The sequence below is a fragment of the Rousettus aegyptiacus genome, unplaced genomic scaffold (genome assembly GCF_014176215.1).
Source record: "Rousettus aegyptiacus isolate mRouAeg1 unplaced genomic scaffold, mRouAeg1.p scaffold_m13_p_2, whole genome shotgun sequence".
In the NCBI taxonomy this organism is placed as follows: domain Eukaryota; kingdom Metazoa; phylum Chordata; class Mammalia; order Chiroptera; family Pteropodidae; genus Rousettus; species Rousettus aegyptiacus.
Genome location: NW_023416295.1, coordinates 134,959,618 through 134,977,949, shown reverse-complemented (window position 1 = coordinate 134,977,949; position 18,332 = coordinate 134,959,618). Strand labels below are relative to the sequence as shown.

The 18,332-nt window shown below is 34.5% G+C and overlaps 1 protein-coding gene across 7 annotated transcripts in view; it reads left to right on the top strand.

Annotated features, from left to right (window-relative positions):
- TMEM117 (transmembrane protein 117) overlaps positions 1–18,332 on the top strand; it is a 375,263-nt gene that overhangs the window by 189,778 nt on the left and 167,153 nt on the right. For 6 of the 7 annotated variants that reach the window (XM_016146458.2, XM_036236513.1, XM_016146452.2 and 3 more), the window contains one exon: positions 6,977–7,076. In XM_016146458.2, the coding sequence (XP_016001944.2) occupies positions 6,977–7,076 (100 nt within the window). Of the gene's footprint in view, positions 1–603; positions 6,836–6,976; positions 7,077–18,332 lie in introns of those variants that run through there. The other variant, XM_016146459.2, reaches the window with a different exon arrangement.

The window sequence follows — 18,332 nt, the reverse complement described above, 5'->3', positions numbered from 1 at the left end:
GGAAGGAAGTAACATTATGTAGGATAAATTAATTAATGCCTTTCTGGCTCAGCCTGCAATTCATTCTTATGATTCAGATATATTTTGTCTGAATAGTTATAAACACATTGAATGTTGTTTAACTTTAAAATATGATTAAGTTAGTATGAAATTAATTTTAGGCAATTTGTGACCGTCTGCATTCCCTTGGAGATTTATTGGGATTCTCTCAGCAACAAACTCAGGATTTAAAAATTTTGTACTTTCTATTATTCTCCCAGCGATTTTAGTAAAGGTACATAGGTGTCTTGGTAGTGTTTATTTAATTCATCAGAAGTAGAATACAGCCCCATTTCAAACATTCAATTAGGTTGGATATTCCTGGAGCGTTTGTGAGTTTGAGGGAAAAAAATTGAAGAAAGAGACTTGAGGTATAACTATACAATTCTGTAACTTCAAAATTAGTTTTGAGGCTATATTGTTTTATAACCTTGTAAACGTCTAAATTTTTACTTTAAAAGACAAGCAACAAATATAGTTTGGCAATATCTATTTGCAGGGTAGTGAAATAAAAGTTTTTTCTTTTTTCACATGGATAAACAATGTGTTTTTCTATGTAGCTTTTTTATTGTTTGTGCAGCAAATTGGTGCATAAAGTTATGTATTGATATCTAGTCTTATTTAAAATGATTATTTTAAAACATTAAGATTCAGTATACCATGCAGAAATTTTATAGTATTTTACTTTTTTTCATTATGTGTCAGTTAACTTATGTTCAAATTAAATAAATTTGCAACATGTGATTGCATAAAGTTAAAAATGGGGTTCTCGTTTTGATTTGATTATTTCTGGGCTCTAGCTTTTTATTCTAGAAGAGGTAATAAAAATGATACAATGATATTTTGTTCTAACTTTGTTAGAATGTCATAATTACATGACCCACAACTTATCTTTGATGTTTTCTTTTAGTTTATTTTATATTGCAAATCTTTGTTTTTATCTTTTATCACTTTATCCTTCTCTTAGTTTGGCCCTGATGTCAGATGATCTAAGTAATTTTCTTATATTAATCAATCGAATATTTTATTCATTTAAATATTTATTGCATTCTTAAATCATACTATACACTGGGCAAAGAATTTCACCTACCTAGGAGAATGAACCATGTTTTTCACCCTTGATGAACCAGATCTTTTGAGAGAGAGGGACAATGTGAGGAAAATCATTAAAATACTTTGGGACATTCATTTAACATAGAAAGATATTCGAAATGTTATAGTAACACCAGGAAAGGGATGATTTTTAGGTATGATGGCAGGAGATTTCTCGGTGTACAGGTTGGGTTAGTAATCTTAGGCTAGAAGAAAGGGGATGGAATTCTAGACAAAGAACATTGCTTGCAAAGATGCTGAGGTGCATTATAGAATGGTGGATGTTTGGTGAGATTGATTTCATGGTGGGGAGCAGGAGCTTATGAAATGAAAGAAGATGAATCTAGAAAAGAAGATGGCTTGCGGAGAGTCTTCTTTATCCGTGCTTTACTCTGTGACGATGTGAACCACTACATTATTTTCGAAAGTCGGAGCCAGGAGGCCAAAGGTCTACCTTTTTCGTATGCTTATTATGAAATAGTATTAGAAACTTTACATACTTTTTGTCATATAATTCTTGAGAAACCCTTGTGAAAAGAAGGTACTTTTGTCCCTATTCTATGGATAAGGGAGTGGATGATTATTGAGTTGATCATTATCACAGGTTATACAGTGGGGAGGTGGTTTGCAAAACCAGTACTTTCTGGTTCCAGAACTTCTGCTCCTCCAGTATATCATATTCCATTCCCAGAAGTCACTATAGTTGTAATAGAGAGTCTATAATAAAGAGAAGACAGTCATAGGGGAAATAAGAGGTTATTGTGTAATTCAGAATGAAGATGATTATGAATAGGGTTAGGACATTGGTAATGATGATTAAAGAAAAACAGCATAGATTTGAGAGCCTTTCAGAAGTAACCTTAATGATTAATCAAATGTTGAGAGTCAAGGAAGGGAGGAATCAGAATTATCCTAAGGTTTTTGCATCTAATACAAATGAATTTCATTGAATGAGCGAAGCAAGGCAACGGATGAAAGGGATAGTTGATGTATGGTGGATGCGCTCACAGTCGGTGGGTTTATTCAATGAAAACTCCATGTACAGTCTTTTTACATATGCCTTCCTTATATAGACTAGAAGGATGAGTGGCTAAAATTGGGCAATTTGAGGTAGTATTTTATCTGTAAGCAAAGCTAGGCCTAGATCCAATTTTAATCGTTTCAGTCCACTTCTAACAATTGTCTGCAGTATTTTGACGTTCCAGTGGAACTTGCTCCATAGCTTTATACTGTAGGTCTTGCCTGGAAGGCCCATGCACATGTACTGAGCTCTATCAAAGCCTTTCAATAATCAAGAATTAGTAATCGTGAGTAAAAACACTGATATGTGGTTATTTGAATAATAGTTGTCAAAGTGACTGGGTTAAAGGCTGTTAATCATTTCATTACAAACACAGAAGGATTGAGAAAAGGTTAATATAATAAATCTAAGTTTAATTCCTAGAGTTTTATAGTGATAGTTTCACCTCGATGCCATAAGAATATTTAGAGTTTTTGCTTTAGTTTCATTTTGTTTAATTCAGGTTTGTACTCATGTAAGTCAACTCCTCATCCGTGATTTACTTATGTGTGAAACCTCCAATCTTGTTTATGTTGTTCAAACATGGCTGAGAGAGACAGCTGTGACATTATGAATCCAGCTGGCCACAGATGGATCTTCAGTGAAGCATGAATCAATATTGGTTTGGTGATCTATGTTCACTGCCCCCCGTTAAACTTTCAGAGACTCCACTCCTAAATCACCTGGCATTGACTCTATCCACTTACGTTTAAGTAAGAGATTGAAGTGAAATGTTGCTAGTGATCAAGAGTATCACCTGTAAGACCAATTTACTATATTATAGTTTTATTGAGTATTTAGTCCATGTTAGAGTCTGTTTAGTTTGTAGCTGTTTAGCACATAGGTTTCGCTAGGTACAATAGTCTTGTAGCTCATGTTTTTAGGTTGTTAGGATAATTATGAATCTTTTCTGTAATTTGAAATTTCTACACATTTGTTATGAATCTGCCAGTTAAGTTCGAAATCTTAAGGAAAAAAAATAAAAACTGGAGTTATAGCCTGAAAAGAAATTCATTTAGACTCTTTAAAGTACATATTAATAATCAATATTTACCTAGAAGGCTAATAGAACTGCAAGATTTTCTAGATCTATGCATAGTGGAAATAACCAGCCAAAGTATAAAACAAAGCAAACAAAAGATGAATAACTGACATAACTAACTAAAACTCCGAACAAAATTCAGACTTGTTGGTGCCTCCTAGCAAATAAATTTAATTCTGAATCACTCCCCAAAATCATTGGGTATAAAACCTCACAAATTTACTTTTCTTTAGAGTCCAATGTAATATTCCAACTGGTTCAAATTGCTGATATAAATGTATGCACACTCTGTCCTTTACAACCTGAGCAGAAAATATCGTTAAATGTTAATGGGTATGCAAATCAAGGAACTTGAAGTATGTTGACAGGTCTGCATATTTATAATTCTTCTTTATATTTGTCTGAAGCAGCAAAAATAAGAATAACTACTTTTATATATCACTCTTCACTTTTAACTATATTAGTTATTTCATAAATTATGCTGTCTCATCTGTATTGTGATAGCATCCAGTAACTCAGTACTGTGTCCACAGCCACAAAGGAGGGACATTTCTTTATTTCGTGCTGATATATTGTTCTAGGTATCCTGCCCTAAGGGAGATACAGATATAGATGGAAAAATAAAGGGAACACACAAAACAATTTAAAAACATGTTTAATGCTTTCTTCTATGGAAGAGTTCTTCATGATTCAATCTCATTTTATTGCTGCTTCTAAGGTTTAATATACGTAGGTCTATCCAAATACATGTTAATAATTTGGATCACTTCATTAATTCATACATTAAACAAATGTTGATCGCCTACTATATGCAAGCTTTGCTCTAGGTGCTGGGGAATTAACAGTGGAAATAACTCCCTCTCCTCCTGGAGCTTATTATCTCATTTTAAATGTTGTTTTCTCTCTTGGTTTCCAGTGGTATTGTCCTGTTTCTTGACATCTTAGTACTTTTGAATGAACGATGGATGTTATATATAATAACATATACAGGATCTAGATGATATTTTATTCTTTCAGAAAAGGTTCACTCTTTCCTTTGTTAAATAGAAAGATTAGAGGCTGACCCATTCAATCCAGTCATCGAATGGACTGGGCAAGGACCAACTTACAGTTTCATCAAGGACCAATTCATCTCTAGTTTTCTCTAGCCCCTCTGTGGTTCTGTGTATTCTCTTGGGCCATTCCCTGTGTCAGGTTTTGAACTATAATAGTCTCCTCAGCGTGGTGAATTTGCCACACCTCTGTAATGCTTTTCAGAGACTTTCTGCTTAGTCTCTTAGCCTCCCCACTGAACAAGTTCATAATTTGGCAAATGTCTTGAAAGGAAAACCTGCTGTGTAGTGTGCTGTCTTCTGGACCCCCATTTTCTCATAAGGATCTTGGCTGCTTAAATTTCTAATCGCGTCTCTGTAATCCACTGAGGCTGCCTTCTGCCTAGGCAAAGTCTAGCATCAGCAAGAGTCCCAGAGAAAATATAGCTAACGTTTTCACAGTTTTCTCCAGTCCAGTATTTTGTTTGTTCTAGTTCTCATTGCTTTATTAGCTCTCATACGCAGATTTTGGGGGTAATTTTAATATTTTATTTAGATTTTTTTAGTTGTTTCTGGGTGGATCATTGATTTGTTGCAAGTTTATCCATTTCATCTTTGATTTTAGATACTGAAATAGAGAATGATGTCTGCTGTTATACACATCTATACAACCACAAGGAATGTACCCTGAAATTTCTACCCTAGCCCAGTGTGTTATAGAATTAATTGGCAGAGCGAACAGATTGGAATGTGGCATTGAGCACATTTTTTAAACTAAGTGTCGTTAGGAGATCTGGACAAGTACCAAAGCTAATACTCTGCACTACACTGAGTTCACTGCCCAAGAACTGTTCAGCAGTAGTGGTACGGAAGAGAGTAAAACCAGGCTGTAAAAGTTAACTTGAGGGACCCCAAGTTAGGAGTTTCAAGTAGAGGCTTCTTAGATTAGTGAACTCAGCGGGAGTCCAAGACTTGATGGTAGCACTGGAGAGCTGCAGCTTCTGGATGCTACTGTTGACTTCTCATTATGAATTACCTTCAAAGGAAATGAGTCGTGATCTTCATTGCCTACTAAAATACTGGCAAACAGAGTAGCTATCCTTTGCATTTTTTTTTTTTTTTAATATCTTCACTAACACTTGTAGGAGGAGGGTATAGCATAGTGATTAAGTGCCTGGATTTTGGAGTCAATCAAATTTAAATTCAAATCTTGTCCATTTACTAGATGCTTGACCTTGAAAAAGCAAAACTTCTCTAAAGCCTCAATTCCAGATCTATGAAACAGGAATAATAATATATTTCATTATGCTAATATGAAAGTTGATGGAGGCACAGTATTTAATGTGTTAATAATGATCTCTGGCACATAGTAAGCTTGCAGTTTATGGTAGCTATACATTTTTTGGCTATTATGGAAGCCTATGGAATTAGAGACCCAGAATTTTGGGATGAGACCTTAGGATATTTATATAGACCTTCCAAGGTAGGTGAACTTTTATTGTTAAATAAACTATTTAAATATCTTTATTTTATGAATAAAAAAATCTATATGAAATCACTCCAGAAAATAAATAACTAAATTAAGGATGATTTACCTCTCAGTGACTTCAAAAATGTCCTTCTTCATACTTTTAGTAGATAAATAACAAACATATCATTCTTTACTATATGCTTTAAAGTTGATTCAAGAAGAATGAAGTTCAACTAATACTCTAAAATTGTACAGATAGCATTATATAAAAAAAGGAATAAAATTTAAAGTAAAAAGAATTTGAGTGGAAAAAACTTAGAGTAAGAAGGAAGGAGGGGGAGAGAGAGAGAAAGTAAGGGCTGGGGAATTTAGCTCCTAACTCCCCTTTGCCAGTTATGTGGTATCGATTAGGCAAGTTAAGTGATCTTTCTGAGTCCCAGGTTTTTTTCTTTATTTCAGAGAAATTGCAAAATGGGAAAAGTAATACTTAGGATTTTCTTGACTATCAAACAGAGACATGGAAGTGAAATGTTTAATAATAAGCATGGTTTCATTACTTGTATTTAATGATTAGTTGTACCTTTGGATCTCTCTTTGAGCTATGAAGATATGAATTGGTGTTATAGCAAGCAAATAAGAATTAACTGAACAAAAAGGGTGATGAAATTAAATCATATTGTTATTGTTATTTAAGTAATAATTTAAACTGAATATTGAATCAAATTTTAAGTAGCTTCATTGTGTGGACATTTTTCTCAAATCTTGACATTATTCTGAACATTTTTCAGGCATGCTATTGTATCTAAAGCCTAGGCTCAGCACAGCACTTTTTCAATAGTTCTGACTTGACAGAACTGATGAAAGTAAGCTCTTCTCTTTCCTTTCAAGTTACTCTAATTCAAGAATTGTTTCCACTCTCCTCATGCTTGAGTGAGCATGAAATAACGCCTTTGCTGAGTGTTTTTGTTTAATTTTCCAAAAGTTGTTGTCAGTCTTACAGCTCAAAAATGAAATGCACATGATAATTGGTACAGTCGGTCGTCACGTCTAATTGGAATTGACCCAGACACCCTCAGAGCTCTTCCTAGCCTTTCAAATTTGTAAGTGTATGTGATGAGACAAAGCAAAAAAGCTTTTTGAAAGGGGGAAAAGTCCCTTTGCATGTTGCTGAACCAGAAAGCTTTGACTATGTGGCTCTGAGTCTGGACAATGTCTTGTGTGTTTTTTTTTTTTTTCCACAGAGCTTATATCATTACAGACTATATGGGCATCCGAAATGAAAGTTTCATGAAATTGGCTGCTGTAGGGACCTGGATGGGGGACTTTGTCACAGCTTGGATGGTAAGAAATTTTAACTTCACCCATTTCAAACATTAGATGGAAGGAGACATGCTCATAATGTTGGATAGACACCGCTTTTGATGATTTAGAGCAAAATAGTTACCTCCTTTGAGAGGAACAAATGCATAAATATAGATAAATTCAGAGATTATATGCAATATCTATTTATCTTAGGAAAAAATAATACAATTATAATATTAATGATGGCTGTGCACTGAGATATATACACATGCACACACATATACACACACAAAATATATACATTTATGAAATTAATAGAAAATTATTCCCAGTGAAGTTCTAAATAATTTTATGAAGATTGTTTTTTGACATGTGCAATTTTGAGGTAAGGAATTGTCTGTCCTGTCTCAAAAAATCATATGAAACATTCTTTAAGGACTTATAAAATTGTTTTCTACATTTGTTTTCCTCATGAACCTACTAACTAACGGTAACTAAGAGTTCTGAGAGTTGTACATTTTAATCTTTTTTGTGCATTATTAATCTTTATTATTATAAGCCTATAACACATAGACAAATTATATTTCATGCTGAGCTCGTCTGTGAAGAAAGTAGCTTCTGTTTTTAACCAGTGGATTATTTAATATAGTATATCACCAAAAGGCTCTAGATCCTACAAGTTTATAAGAGAATCTCAGAGAACAAAGAGCATAACTGTCATAAAGATGGAATACTTTGGCCTTTCTTGGCACCTTTCATAAGTGCAATTAATTCTAATTATCTTTATTCATCCATTCACTGGAAAACAAGGAGACCTACCAAAGGAAAGATGATACCCCACCTGAACAAGATGCGGCCGAGACATGCTCCTACAGATGTGTTCAGGATACAGCAGATGGATTGTCATAACAATTACTGCCATTTCTATTAATAGCTTTACTTTTTACCTAGAAACAGGAAACAGTCATATTTTAACTGCTACTATTGTGATCATCTGCAAGAGTATGAAGTAACCATAAAAGTGTTTGTATAGCCTGTTTTTGAGACTTCTCTCACCTCTGTTCAATTTTAGAATGTTGACAGAACAAATTACCAGATATATCCCATTCCATTAACTTTAAAATCTAAATTTGAAAATCAATTTATTTTATTTGTACTCTCTAGAAATACAATTAGAATAAGCCAGGTATTGAGATCAGGCTGCTTCATGTTAAAAACTTTTATTTCCATCGGAAAAAAAAATATATTTAGAAGGAAATATATTAATTTTAAATATGTAATATCCATGAAGTTTGAGGTGATACCTTTAAAAACTTTTTCTGCATTAACTGTGGATTGTGCTTTCTGAGTCTATTTTACAGTAAATCTGCTTAATAAGTGCAAGAGAATTGGATCAAAAGTTCAGAAATGTTGATTCTCTCACCTTGCTACTTATGGTTTGACCTTGCACAAGTAATATTACAATCTTCTGAGCCTCAGCATGCACATTTCTTAAACGGGATTGATAGTTCCTACCTGTGTTACAGGTTTTCTGTAAAGATTAAATGTGTGGACTTGTGACAAGATGTAAAATGCTATAATGTAGACTTAAGTGCTTTATTATTATTGTTCATGTTTTGGGGCCCTCATCCCCTTAGCTGAAGCCAGTCCTTGGAAGTGATGGCAAGGACAGGTCATTGATCCAAGCCTCAGGCTGCCTGTTTTCTCACCCCTCTGTGGAGCTCCAGGAGTGCGAGTAAGCATTCTGCCTTATCCAAGGCCTGGGTTCCAGAGTGTCTAGAGTGTCCTTCCATTTGTTAGTGCTAGATTAGACTATGACAATATGGTACATTGCTTCCTGACTTCTATCTAACACTGACCTCGATAAAAGTCAGTGGGGAAGCAGCAGAGCAATAAGACCTAGGAGCTTGCTCTGCACTTTGCCAGCTAAAGTCAGCCATTTGATACAGAAGTCATTTTCTTTCCCATGACGATATTGTTATTTGATTGTGACCCAACTCCATCCAACTCCTCCTCAGACTTTCCCTCAACATAGTGTCTCCTAGGCCATATATGACTTTGTCTCTATTTATTGGTTACATTTTTATTAGGATTTTTTCTTTAGAACCATAAGGTAGAGTCCAATTCCTAGGGCACCCTGGAAAAGCAAATGTATGGTGAAGCTTTGACCTAAAACCTTTACCCTTCCTGGTTGGATTTCTACCATGCACTTATCTGCCTTCCTCTTGTGGTTTGGGGAAGTACAAATATGTACACAGTTCAGCCTGTGGTCTTTTTCTCCAAGGTCTGGTTGACCTTCATAGTTACTCCTAAATTTACTACTGTAATGCCTTCTCTTTCTGCTAGCTAACCTGATAACTCTTTACCCCTCCCTGTACTGTAGATTATTACTCTGATCTGTACTTCCAGTACCACAGAAGTAGGACTGGACTGAGAGTCAAAGCTGTGTGTGTTAGGCTTAACTCAGTAATGTGATCCTAAGTCACTTAACCTTCTGGGGCCTCTCATCTTTTCCTTTCTATAAATGGGGAGAATCCAAAGTCCCTTTCTGCTTATGTTATGTGAAATATTGACCTTTCCCCATTAGACACAGGGGAAGGAATGGCAAAGACACAGTGCTCTCCTGCTTTGGAAGTACAGTCATATGGGGAGAATTCCCAGAGCACATCATTTTTATTCCCAGTTCTGTTCACTGACTAGGCAGTAAGTTTCTGTATAAATATTTATATGTCTACATATGTGTGTGTTGATAACATTAACAAAATAATAGCTTTTCTTGTGAGAGGAGTTTAAGGAAGCATTGACCTTCATTTGTCTATAGAATTCACATCATGTAATGAATATCAATGTTGGTGACTGTCATAGAAATAAAAGTGACTATTTACATTTCCAATGAAAGTGGGCCTTTTAATGCATTTCTGAAATAGAGAATTTTTCTTTACTGGAAATAATTCATAATTTTCCCATGGTTTTAAAAGGCACCCTGGCAAGGCTAATATTGACCAATCTGACAGTCTTGACTTTTTCTTGTTCCATGGTACACCTCACAAAGAGGACAAACATATATATAAGTCAAGGTTAATGTTACTAATTTTTTGTCAAATAGATTCTGAAAAAGTTAATATAAGAGAAATATATACAATAACATTATTGAGCTAGTCCTATATATTGATAAGAGCAGAGAAGAGCTCTGTCAGGAGGACGTGCCTAAAACAAAGGCACTGGGCGTCTCATGCAATACCATTGCTGCGTATCCACAAATTTGCCACACTCTGTGCCATTAATCAAAGAGCTGAGGAGGGCTGGCCAGTCTCACAGCACATTGCTCCAGTTTCACCATTCCTCCTCCTTCAGAAGACAAAGGTCACAGACCCTGTTCAGGTCTGAAGTGGCAAGGAATTCTAAGGACATCATGATGGCACCTGCTTTCACCCCTCATTTAATACCAGCGAAGGGGAAAAATTACTTCGGGGGAAAAAAAACTGTCTATACCTTACCATCTCTTTTCCCCAGCCTCTGATTCTTCCGATTTGAGTGGCTTTTCTGTTACAGCAGTAAATGCTATGTGGGTCATCACAGTGACAGGGACAGCAGACTCTAGTTTTCAAGTTCATGGTTAGGGGAGAGGCACAGGGGAGGGTGCAAATAAAGTGAAGCTGACAGTTTTTATGGTAAAAACTAAAGTCATCATAAAGCATTTTTCATCACAAAACCATGTACTATGTGTATCAAATCCCCTAGTTTGCCTTGACTTATTTTTCCCAGGATTATCTGAGGATGTTTGTGTGTATGTATATGTGTACATACATATACACATACATATACATAGCACTACTAGCAAAACTTCCACCACGAAGCCAGTCATACATACCATACACACAACAATTTAGTATTTACCAATTGACTTTACCTTTATTTCAGATTTTTACAGTGACCATTTGTTTTTTAAATTGTGTGTGATTTTCATAGACTTTTCCCCCCCCTTCTTCTTTAAACTCAAAATTACATTAAAGCCAGACAAGCTTGGTCAATACCTTCATGTGAAAATGCCTTTAGATTGATAAAACATAGCCTTGGATTATAACAAGAAATGAAACTTTTAAATTTGCTTAATTATTTCTCCCTGCTGAAGCTCTAGAAAGAATGTAATTTTTGAAAGAAAAATTTTTAAAAATATTTTTTACCCTTCTATTTTAACTGTGCCTATTTTATATGTAAATGCTACATTATCTCCCTAAATATTTGAATGACAAATTATTTCTTATTATTATTTCTTCAGGAAAATTTTGTAATTCATACTTATGGTGCTATTACATTTTTTTTTTTCCAAAAGACTGTTTATTTAAGAGGCAAATGTGAAAACTCCTCTTTACTTGATTGAAACTTCTTGAGGGGGGGAGATACAATGTCAGTTGAGTTCACCATTGTATTCCTAGCACACAGCATAAATGAGGTGTTCAAGAAATATTTTTCAAAGAATAAATATATAGATCAGGAAAGCAGATAGGCATTAAGTTCCATTTCTTTTTTCTTCATTTTATTTTGTGACTTAGTGTTGTAAAATGAACATTGTGGAATGCTAAGAAGGTGACAGAGGGAGAGCTGCATTGTTCAGGGTACATAGACATCAACTCTCTTACCTCCTCCACCCTTGCACCCCCAAAAGACCATGCACTTGCTTCTCCTGAGCTTGTTTCCATAACCAGGAGCACACATGCCTGTAAACTTTCAGGAATGGAAGTGATAAATGTTGATGTCATTCTCCCAAAATGGTAATGTAAAACATTTGAGTATAACAGACCTTCTTTGGAAACACAAAATTGATCTTCTCCGATCCTGCCAGAGGGTTCCTTGCATGGTCATTATTGCTGTCAGTGGCATAAATTCTGCTCTTGGCTTGAGGGACAGAAGGAAGCCAGGTCGAGATATATCCCTTCACCCACTTAAGCAGAGAGCTATCACTATGTAAGACAGAAAATTGGTTAAATTTTGGTAGATAGAGGCAGACAGAATTAAAGAATGGTATGTACTTGAGAATAATTTATACTCCTTCTGGGTTAGTGTTTATTTACAAAACTAGAACAGAATAGAGGGAGGAAGTATTTCTGCAGCATTTGAGACCAAAGTATGCCTTCTAGCTTAAATATAGAAAATATGAAATAAATTTTGTAATTATAATATACATACCAACCTAAAATTTTGTGAGTTTTTCTATTATCCCATGCTTATTGCACTCTTACTAAGGAAGGGATGTGATTATCTGTTATTTTCATTTCGCCAAATTACGAATAGTTTATTTAGTTCGAATTTTTCTATTATATACATGTCAGTATTTTGTGAACTGTTCTCAAATGCTGTTTGTCAATGAACAATAACCTGGAATATAACTGACATCGCATCTAGCTTGTTATGCTCTCTGGAATTGAACTTGACAATTCATATTATGATCAATGCCAGTTTTCTAATTATTTCTCTTCCACTGATATTTTAAAATGATGGAATAAAAAACATATTTGAATTGATTTTAGTATCTAAAATAAAGTGGCAATAATAGCTTTACTGAACTTGATAATAAAAAGGAATGTAAACTGTGAAACATGAAATGAAGGAGCAGAGTTGGCAGACTTATTGAACAAGAATATTATGACAACTGGAAGGGCATATAGAAGGGCACACATCAGATATTTAACCATGGGAGCTAAACCCAAGAGTCCAGCATAGCTCTGGGTTTTTCTCCCTTTTTTGTCTTTTCCGCCTGTTCATTGGAACAAATTCATGACTCGAGTCTACTTCATGATTAGTTAACCCCATGTTTTGTAAATTTGTATGTTGCATTTCATTATTTTGTACACTGAAAATGAAACTGGATCTTTGTATAAACATTTTACATTAAGTGAGATTCCCTAGATAAAGAGCATGCGTCAGGTTTTTGGGGGCAAATGATTTGTTGAGGCAGAGCTCTTCAGGGAAACCTGTAATGAGGGAAGCAGGAAAAAAAGGGAGGAGGCAAACAAAAATATGGTCATATGGCCTCAGGTAAAACCTACCCTTGGCCTGATCCACTGGGTCGGTGTTGTTGTGTCCTTAGGGAATGGAGTACTCCAGTGGGAGAAGAGGGTCTGGGTGGGTACCAGCATTGACTACCACACAGGTAAAACCCAGGATAGTGTATTTAATGGCACCCATAATTGTCAAAAATGATTACCAGTTCATCTAGCCATTCGATTGAAACAGAGCATAATAGAGGAATTATTTTTTATATTTCCTTTTTATTCATTGGAAAATTTAGAACCAAATAAGGTAATTTTGCTTTCATATGTATAAATATTTTAATGTCTCCATAAATATTTTAACATTATGTTTCATGGTCCTTCAAAATAATAAGTTTTCACTAAAAAATTAATAAGACAAGAGAGTCTAACCTTTTATTTTCAAATGGCATCGCAAATGGAGATCAAGAATCTTTCCATTTTTAATACCCTTGGATTTTTAAAATAGTAATAGAAAATGATGTGAAATTAAAACAAGTACTTTTGAGTAAAATGGATTTTAGTATAGCATACAGATATTTAAGAAGAGAAGCACAAACGCTGGCTCTGCTATAACTCCCCTAAATTCAGTGTCTATTAGAAATTTCATAGTATGTTATAGGTGTCTTGCATATAATTTATATTCATTTATTAAAAATTTATGGAATATTTTATTCTAAGAGTATGAAAGGTATCCAGGGATGTGTGTTGAATTGAACTACATTAAGATATGAAAGCCACCAAAGACGTTTCTTATAGAAAGACATTCTCACTAGAGGCAGGAGATGTTCATCCTTCATCTTTTCCATTCCCAACTCAGTTTTAGCATCTTTCAATTTCATTATACTTTATTTATATTACTTGGTTTATACTCCCCAAGGCAAGTGTCCTTTTTGTCTACCCATTCTTTATAATTTTTCTAACAATGTTCCACACCTTTTAAAGCACCATTTATCAGTTATTTGCCAGAAAGTTTAAACGTTGATACTTGATATTTTTTTTTCTGAAAGTCAATAATATAATGTAATGAGGGCAGGTTATTAATATTAGCTTAGATTAGAACTTCAAAAGATGAGCTATGTGCTTCTTTTTGAAGTAATTTTACATGTAATTTAATTATTCTTCCTATACATTTTTTTTCCCACTTTTATGTAGTGTCTCTTTCTGTGGCCCAAGCATGTGTGTGTGTGTGTGTGTGTGTGTGTGTGTGTGTGTGTGAATTTTCAATTAATTTCCAAAGGTTTCAGTACTTTCAACTGCTATACTGTTCTGCCACACTAAATAATTTTCTTGAGAATATTTAATCATAGATCTTAATAAGACATGGAATACAGACAAGGAAGTTAGTTTGATATTTTTTTCCTGCTAACATGTCAATAAAATTTGTTGAATTTTGTCATTAGTTGGGAGGCGCAGTGCATTTCTTTTCAGGTACTAAGTGATAGTACGGCACATCTCAGCCAAACTATCACTTTTAAATTTTAGAAAACTCAGCTATTTATTTCTGTTGACAAAAATATAGGAGGTCGAAAGCATCTGATTTCTGGAACTGGAAAAAAGTAAAAAAATAGTTTTATATTATACTGTAATTAAGATAGCTTGTGCAATTCCTAGTTATTTAAGCTCTGTTCTGTTTATATGGAACTGCAATCCTTTAGCAGTTATTTGCCCCAAAGATTTTTAGAGCGCTGAAGATTTTTTTATTCATGATATATGCTGCATTTGTAGTTAAATGTTCTGCAAACATCGAAAAGAAACTTATAGCAATGAAATAACTAGTTCTTATGTTTTGTTGTTGTTTTATAAAAGCTGTTACATCATGTTTCCAGATATTAAAGTATTTGAATTAATGGTTTGATAAGGAATGGTTGAGTAAAATCATATATTCTTCTTTATTCTTAAATATCTGAAGGCTGATTGGGAAATAAACTTCCATTTGCCCTGGTTGACAAAATATGTTGAGGTTTATCCCAGACCTGGGCCCGACTCCAGTATCCTTCTCTAGTCTACCAAGTAGCTTAATGAAATAAGTGGGTTTATGATCACCATATTGCACAAAGAGGAGTCAATTAAGCATACAATAGTAATGAAACTTACTAGTTAAGTATCACATCAAGTAAATACATTTGACATTTCCAAAATACAACATTTTAGGTCCACATCAGTAGTTTCTTCAGTGCTATAGAATGGGCCTCACAGAAATTTAGGACACCTAATGTGCAAACTTAAGAATGCCCAATTGTTTTTAACTACTAAGTAGAGGATATAGAGGATATATGAGAAATAATGCCTACACGAATAAGTGCTTGAGATGAAACAGGAATGAAGAGAAGCCATCTATTTTCATTAAAAAAAAAATAGCACCTCTCATAAAGATCTTAACATGCATCATAAGAGATACTGTGAACCTGTAGCTATTGAAGAAAAATGAAAACTAATAATTTTCAAGGTCTGTGTACATTTTCCCCTGTCTTATGTTATAATTATTCCCATTTCTATTTGGCATTTTCAATTTAAACTAGAGGTGATAGAATCAATGGAAGATTTTTGACAAATCTAAATGAAAATTTTTTGAAAATGTGTTGTATTTTGCCCCAATCAAAAATTAGCAAAATGTACCAAATTTCTGATTAACCAAATGCTAGATATCTAAACTCATTCCTTCACTAAATAAATATTTATTTATATTGTGACCTTATAGTTTATTATACAAACTTATTATATAATTCTTTTGACTACTAAAAGGGGACAAAATATAATTAAAATAATATATATGTTGAAATATTTATTGACCAACAAACTGGTTTTACTATAGTAATAGAGATATAGAATATCTTTTTAAAGACCATCTAAAAATTTGTTTTTATTCCTAAAACATAAAGATAACACATCTATGTATATTAAAGCAAATATATTTTTACAGATCCTTAATTTTGATTATATGAACACTTAAGCAGATCGATCGTTCTTGGTACCTATTCACATATTTCACTTTCTTAGCTCTATATACCTCTAAGGCAGTTTCATTGACATTTCCAAAATTGTTGGCACCTCCAGTTGACCATCTCTATAGACTATAATATTTTTGAGAAAATATGTTCTCTGGTGTCAAAGTACCCGAGGAGCTCAGAACATATTCGACTAAATGGAGGATTGTACAAGAATTTTTACAACCATTTTAGCCTAAATATTTCCTCACATGTCTTTTTGTCATCATCAAGCTACTTTTTTCCCACAAATATTTTTACATGACAACTCATCAAATAAGTTGTCTCTATGCATTATTTTTGAATATTTTACCAAATTTTAATGCTGCAAACATATGGACCTTTAATAGTCCAACATTCTTCTGAGGGTCTTGCTAATTTAATCATTAATCTGTTCACTTAATAAATATATGTTAGGCACCTAAAGAAGAATAACAAATGAGTGAAGAGTAAACATTAGAATATATTAAGTATGGTAAAAATGGAATCATAATATCATTGCATTTAAAGTTAACTTTTTCCTATTAAAAGAATCTCCTTAAGGGCCTGGCCCCAGCCAGCCCTTCACAATGTTGTCCTACAACAACTTTTAGTCTATTTATATCTTCCCAACCTTCTTTCAATATCCTAAGTCATCGGTTTGTGGTCAGGTTTTAATGAGTGACAGTGGCTTTCTGTGTTAAACTTGCATAAATAATAAATACTAGAGTTGCAAATTCAAATGCCCTGAGGGCCAGAGCAATCTAGTAAAAGTGTGAAACATCTGGCCTGGGATAAAAGGGTATGGGGGAGGGGGAATGAGGGAGCTATGTTGAACCAGAGAGCATATTCCCATCAAAATTCACTTTAGTACAAGAATACCAGGAATGTGAAATAGGATGTAACTTCAACACAAATTCTGCCCATTGGTCATTTGTTTTGTGCTTTATAAACAGGGGCATTAAGCTGGAAACTGTCATGATATGATTGTTGAAAGATCAATGCGAGGCTTGAATTTCAGGCAGGTGTCAACATCTCTATCACACCTTTGTAAACTTATTCACCCTCTAGGGTTGTCTCTCTGTTTTGTTATGAACACTAAAATACAGGGATGATGAGAATTCCCTGCACACCAATCACAGCTGATGAAAACAACCAGAGTTCTTGTACCACTTAGCACTCATTACACCCACACATTTAAGGCTCAAGTGGGCAAGGAACACTTTCATAATAACACTTTCTGAAGTGTTAATGAAATACTTGTTATTGTGGTCAGGTTAACCATTACCAGCATGCATTCGGAGAGACCTAAAACTCATGCTGTATTTGTTGACTGATTGTCTGGCTTTGGTTTATCATAAAGAAATGGTGCACAGGTGGGCACCTAATGAATATTCTTTGTGGAAATCTTCAATCAATTAAAATATTATTAAGATATCAGAATTTATAAACCTTTTAGGAACTTTTTATATAATGAACCTAGGTTATTGTTTAGTTGGTTGCCCCAGTCATTTTTTTTACCTGCATTTTATAGCCTTAATGAAAGTGGTTCCCAAATTTGTCTTTGCATTGAAATTACCCAGAGAGGTTCAAAGACAACTGATTTCTATGTCCCACTCCTAGAGACAGTGATTTAATTTGTCTAGATTGTGGCCTGGGTGTTGGAATTATTAAAAGTTTCTCAGAGATTCTAATATGGAGACATGTTTGGGACCATTTCTGTAAGGTAGTTCTAGGAGATTTGGGAAGGGGATATTTTTACATATACTATGAAGTCATAACTATCAATATTAAAGCTGAAGGGAAACCAAGAGGGGGAATCATTTGATGCTGGGAGACTACACAACAGAGAAGTAGTCATGAAGGCAAAGATGGATGAGCGAAGGGCTGGCCTCCTCATCGAGTCACAGCACTCCAAGGGCCCACACATTGCCACAGGGCATTGCAACCGCTCAACCGGTTTTACCTAGCTTCAGTCTAGAACTTGATTTGGACTTCTTGCAGAGCAACTTTGACTGTGACGTCTTTCTGATATGCTCAGTGGACTCTGCTGAGCTGAAGAGCTGACCAATATCACTATGCCCAAGATCTGGCTTAAATTCTCCAAGAAGTTTGCCTCTCTTGATATCAGGGCAGGCATCCCTCCCCACTCCCACCCCCACCTCTTTCTAGCTCATAATATAGAGAATAATCATGTCATAATTTTACCTATTCTAATACAGTGTCATCTGCATAAATTTATTTTCAATTCACCCTTCCACCAGTGAATGACCAGCTCTCCCAGTTCTCCATGTGCTTTA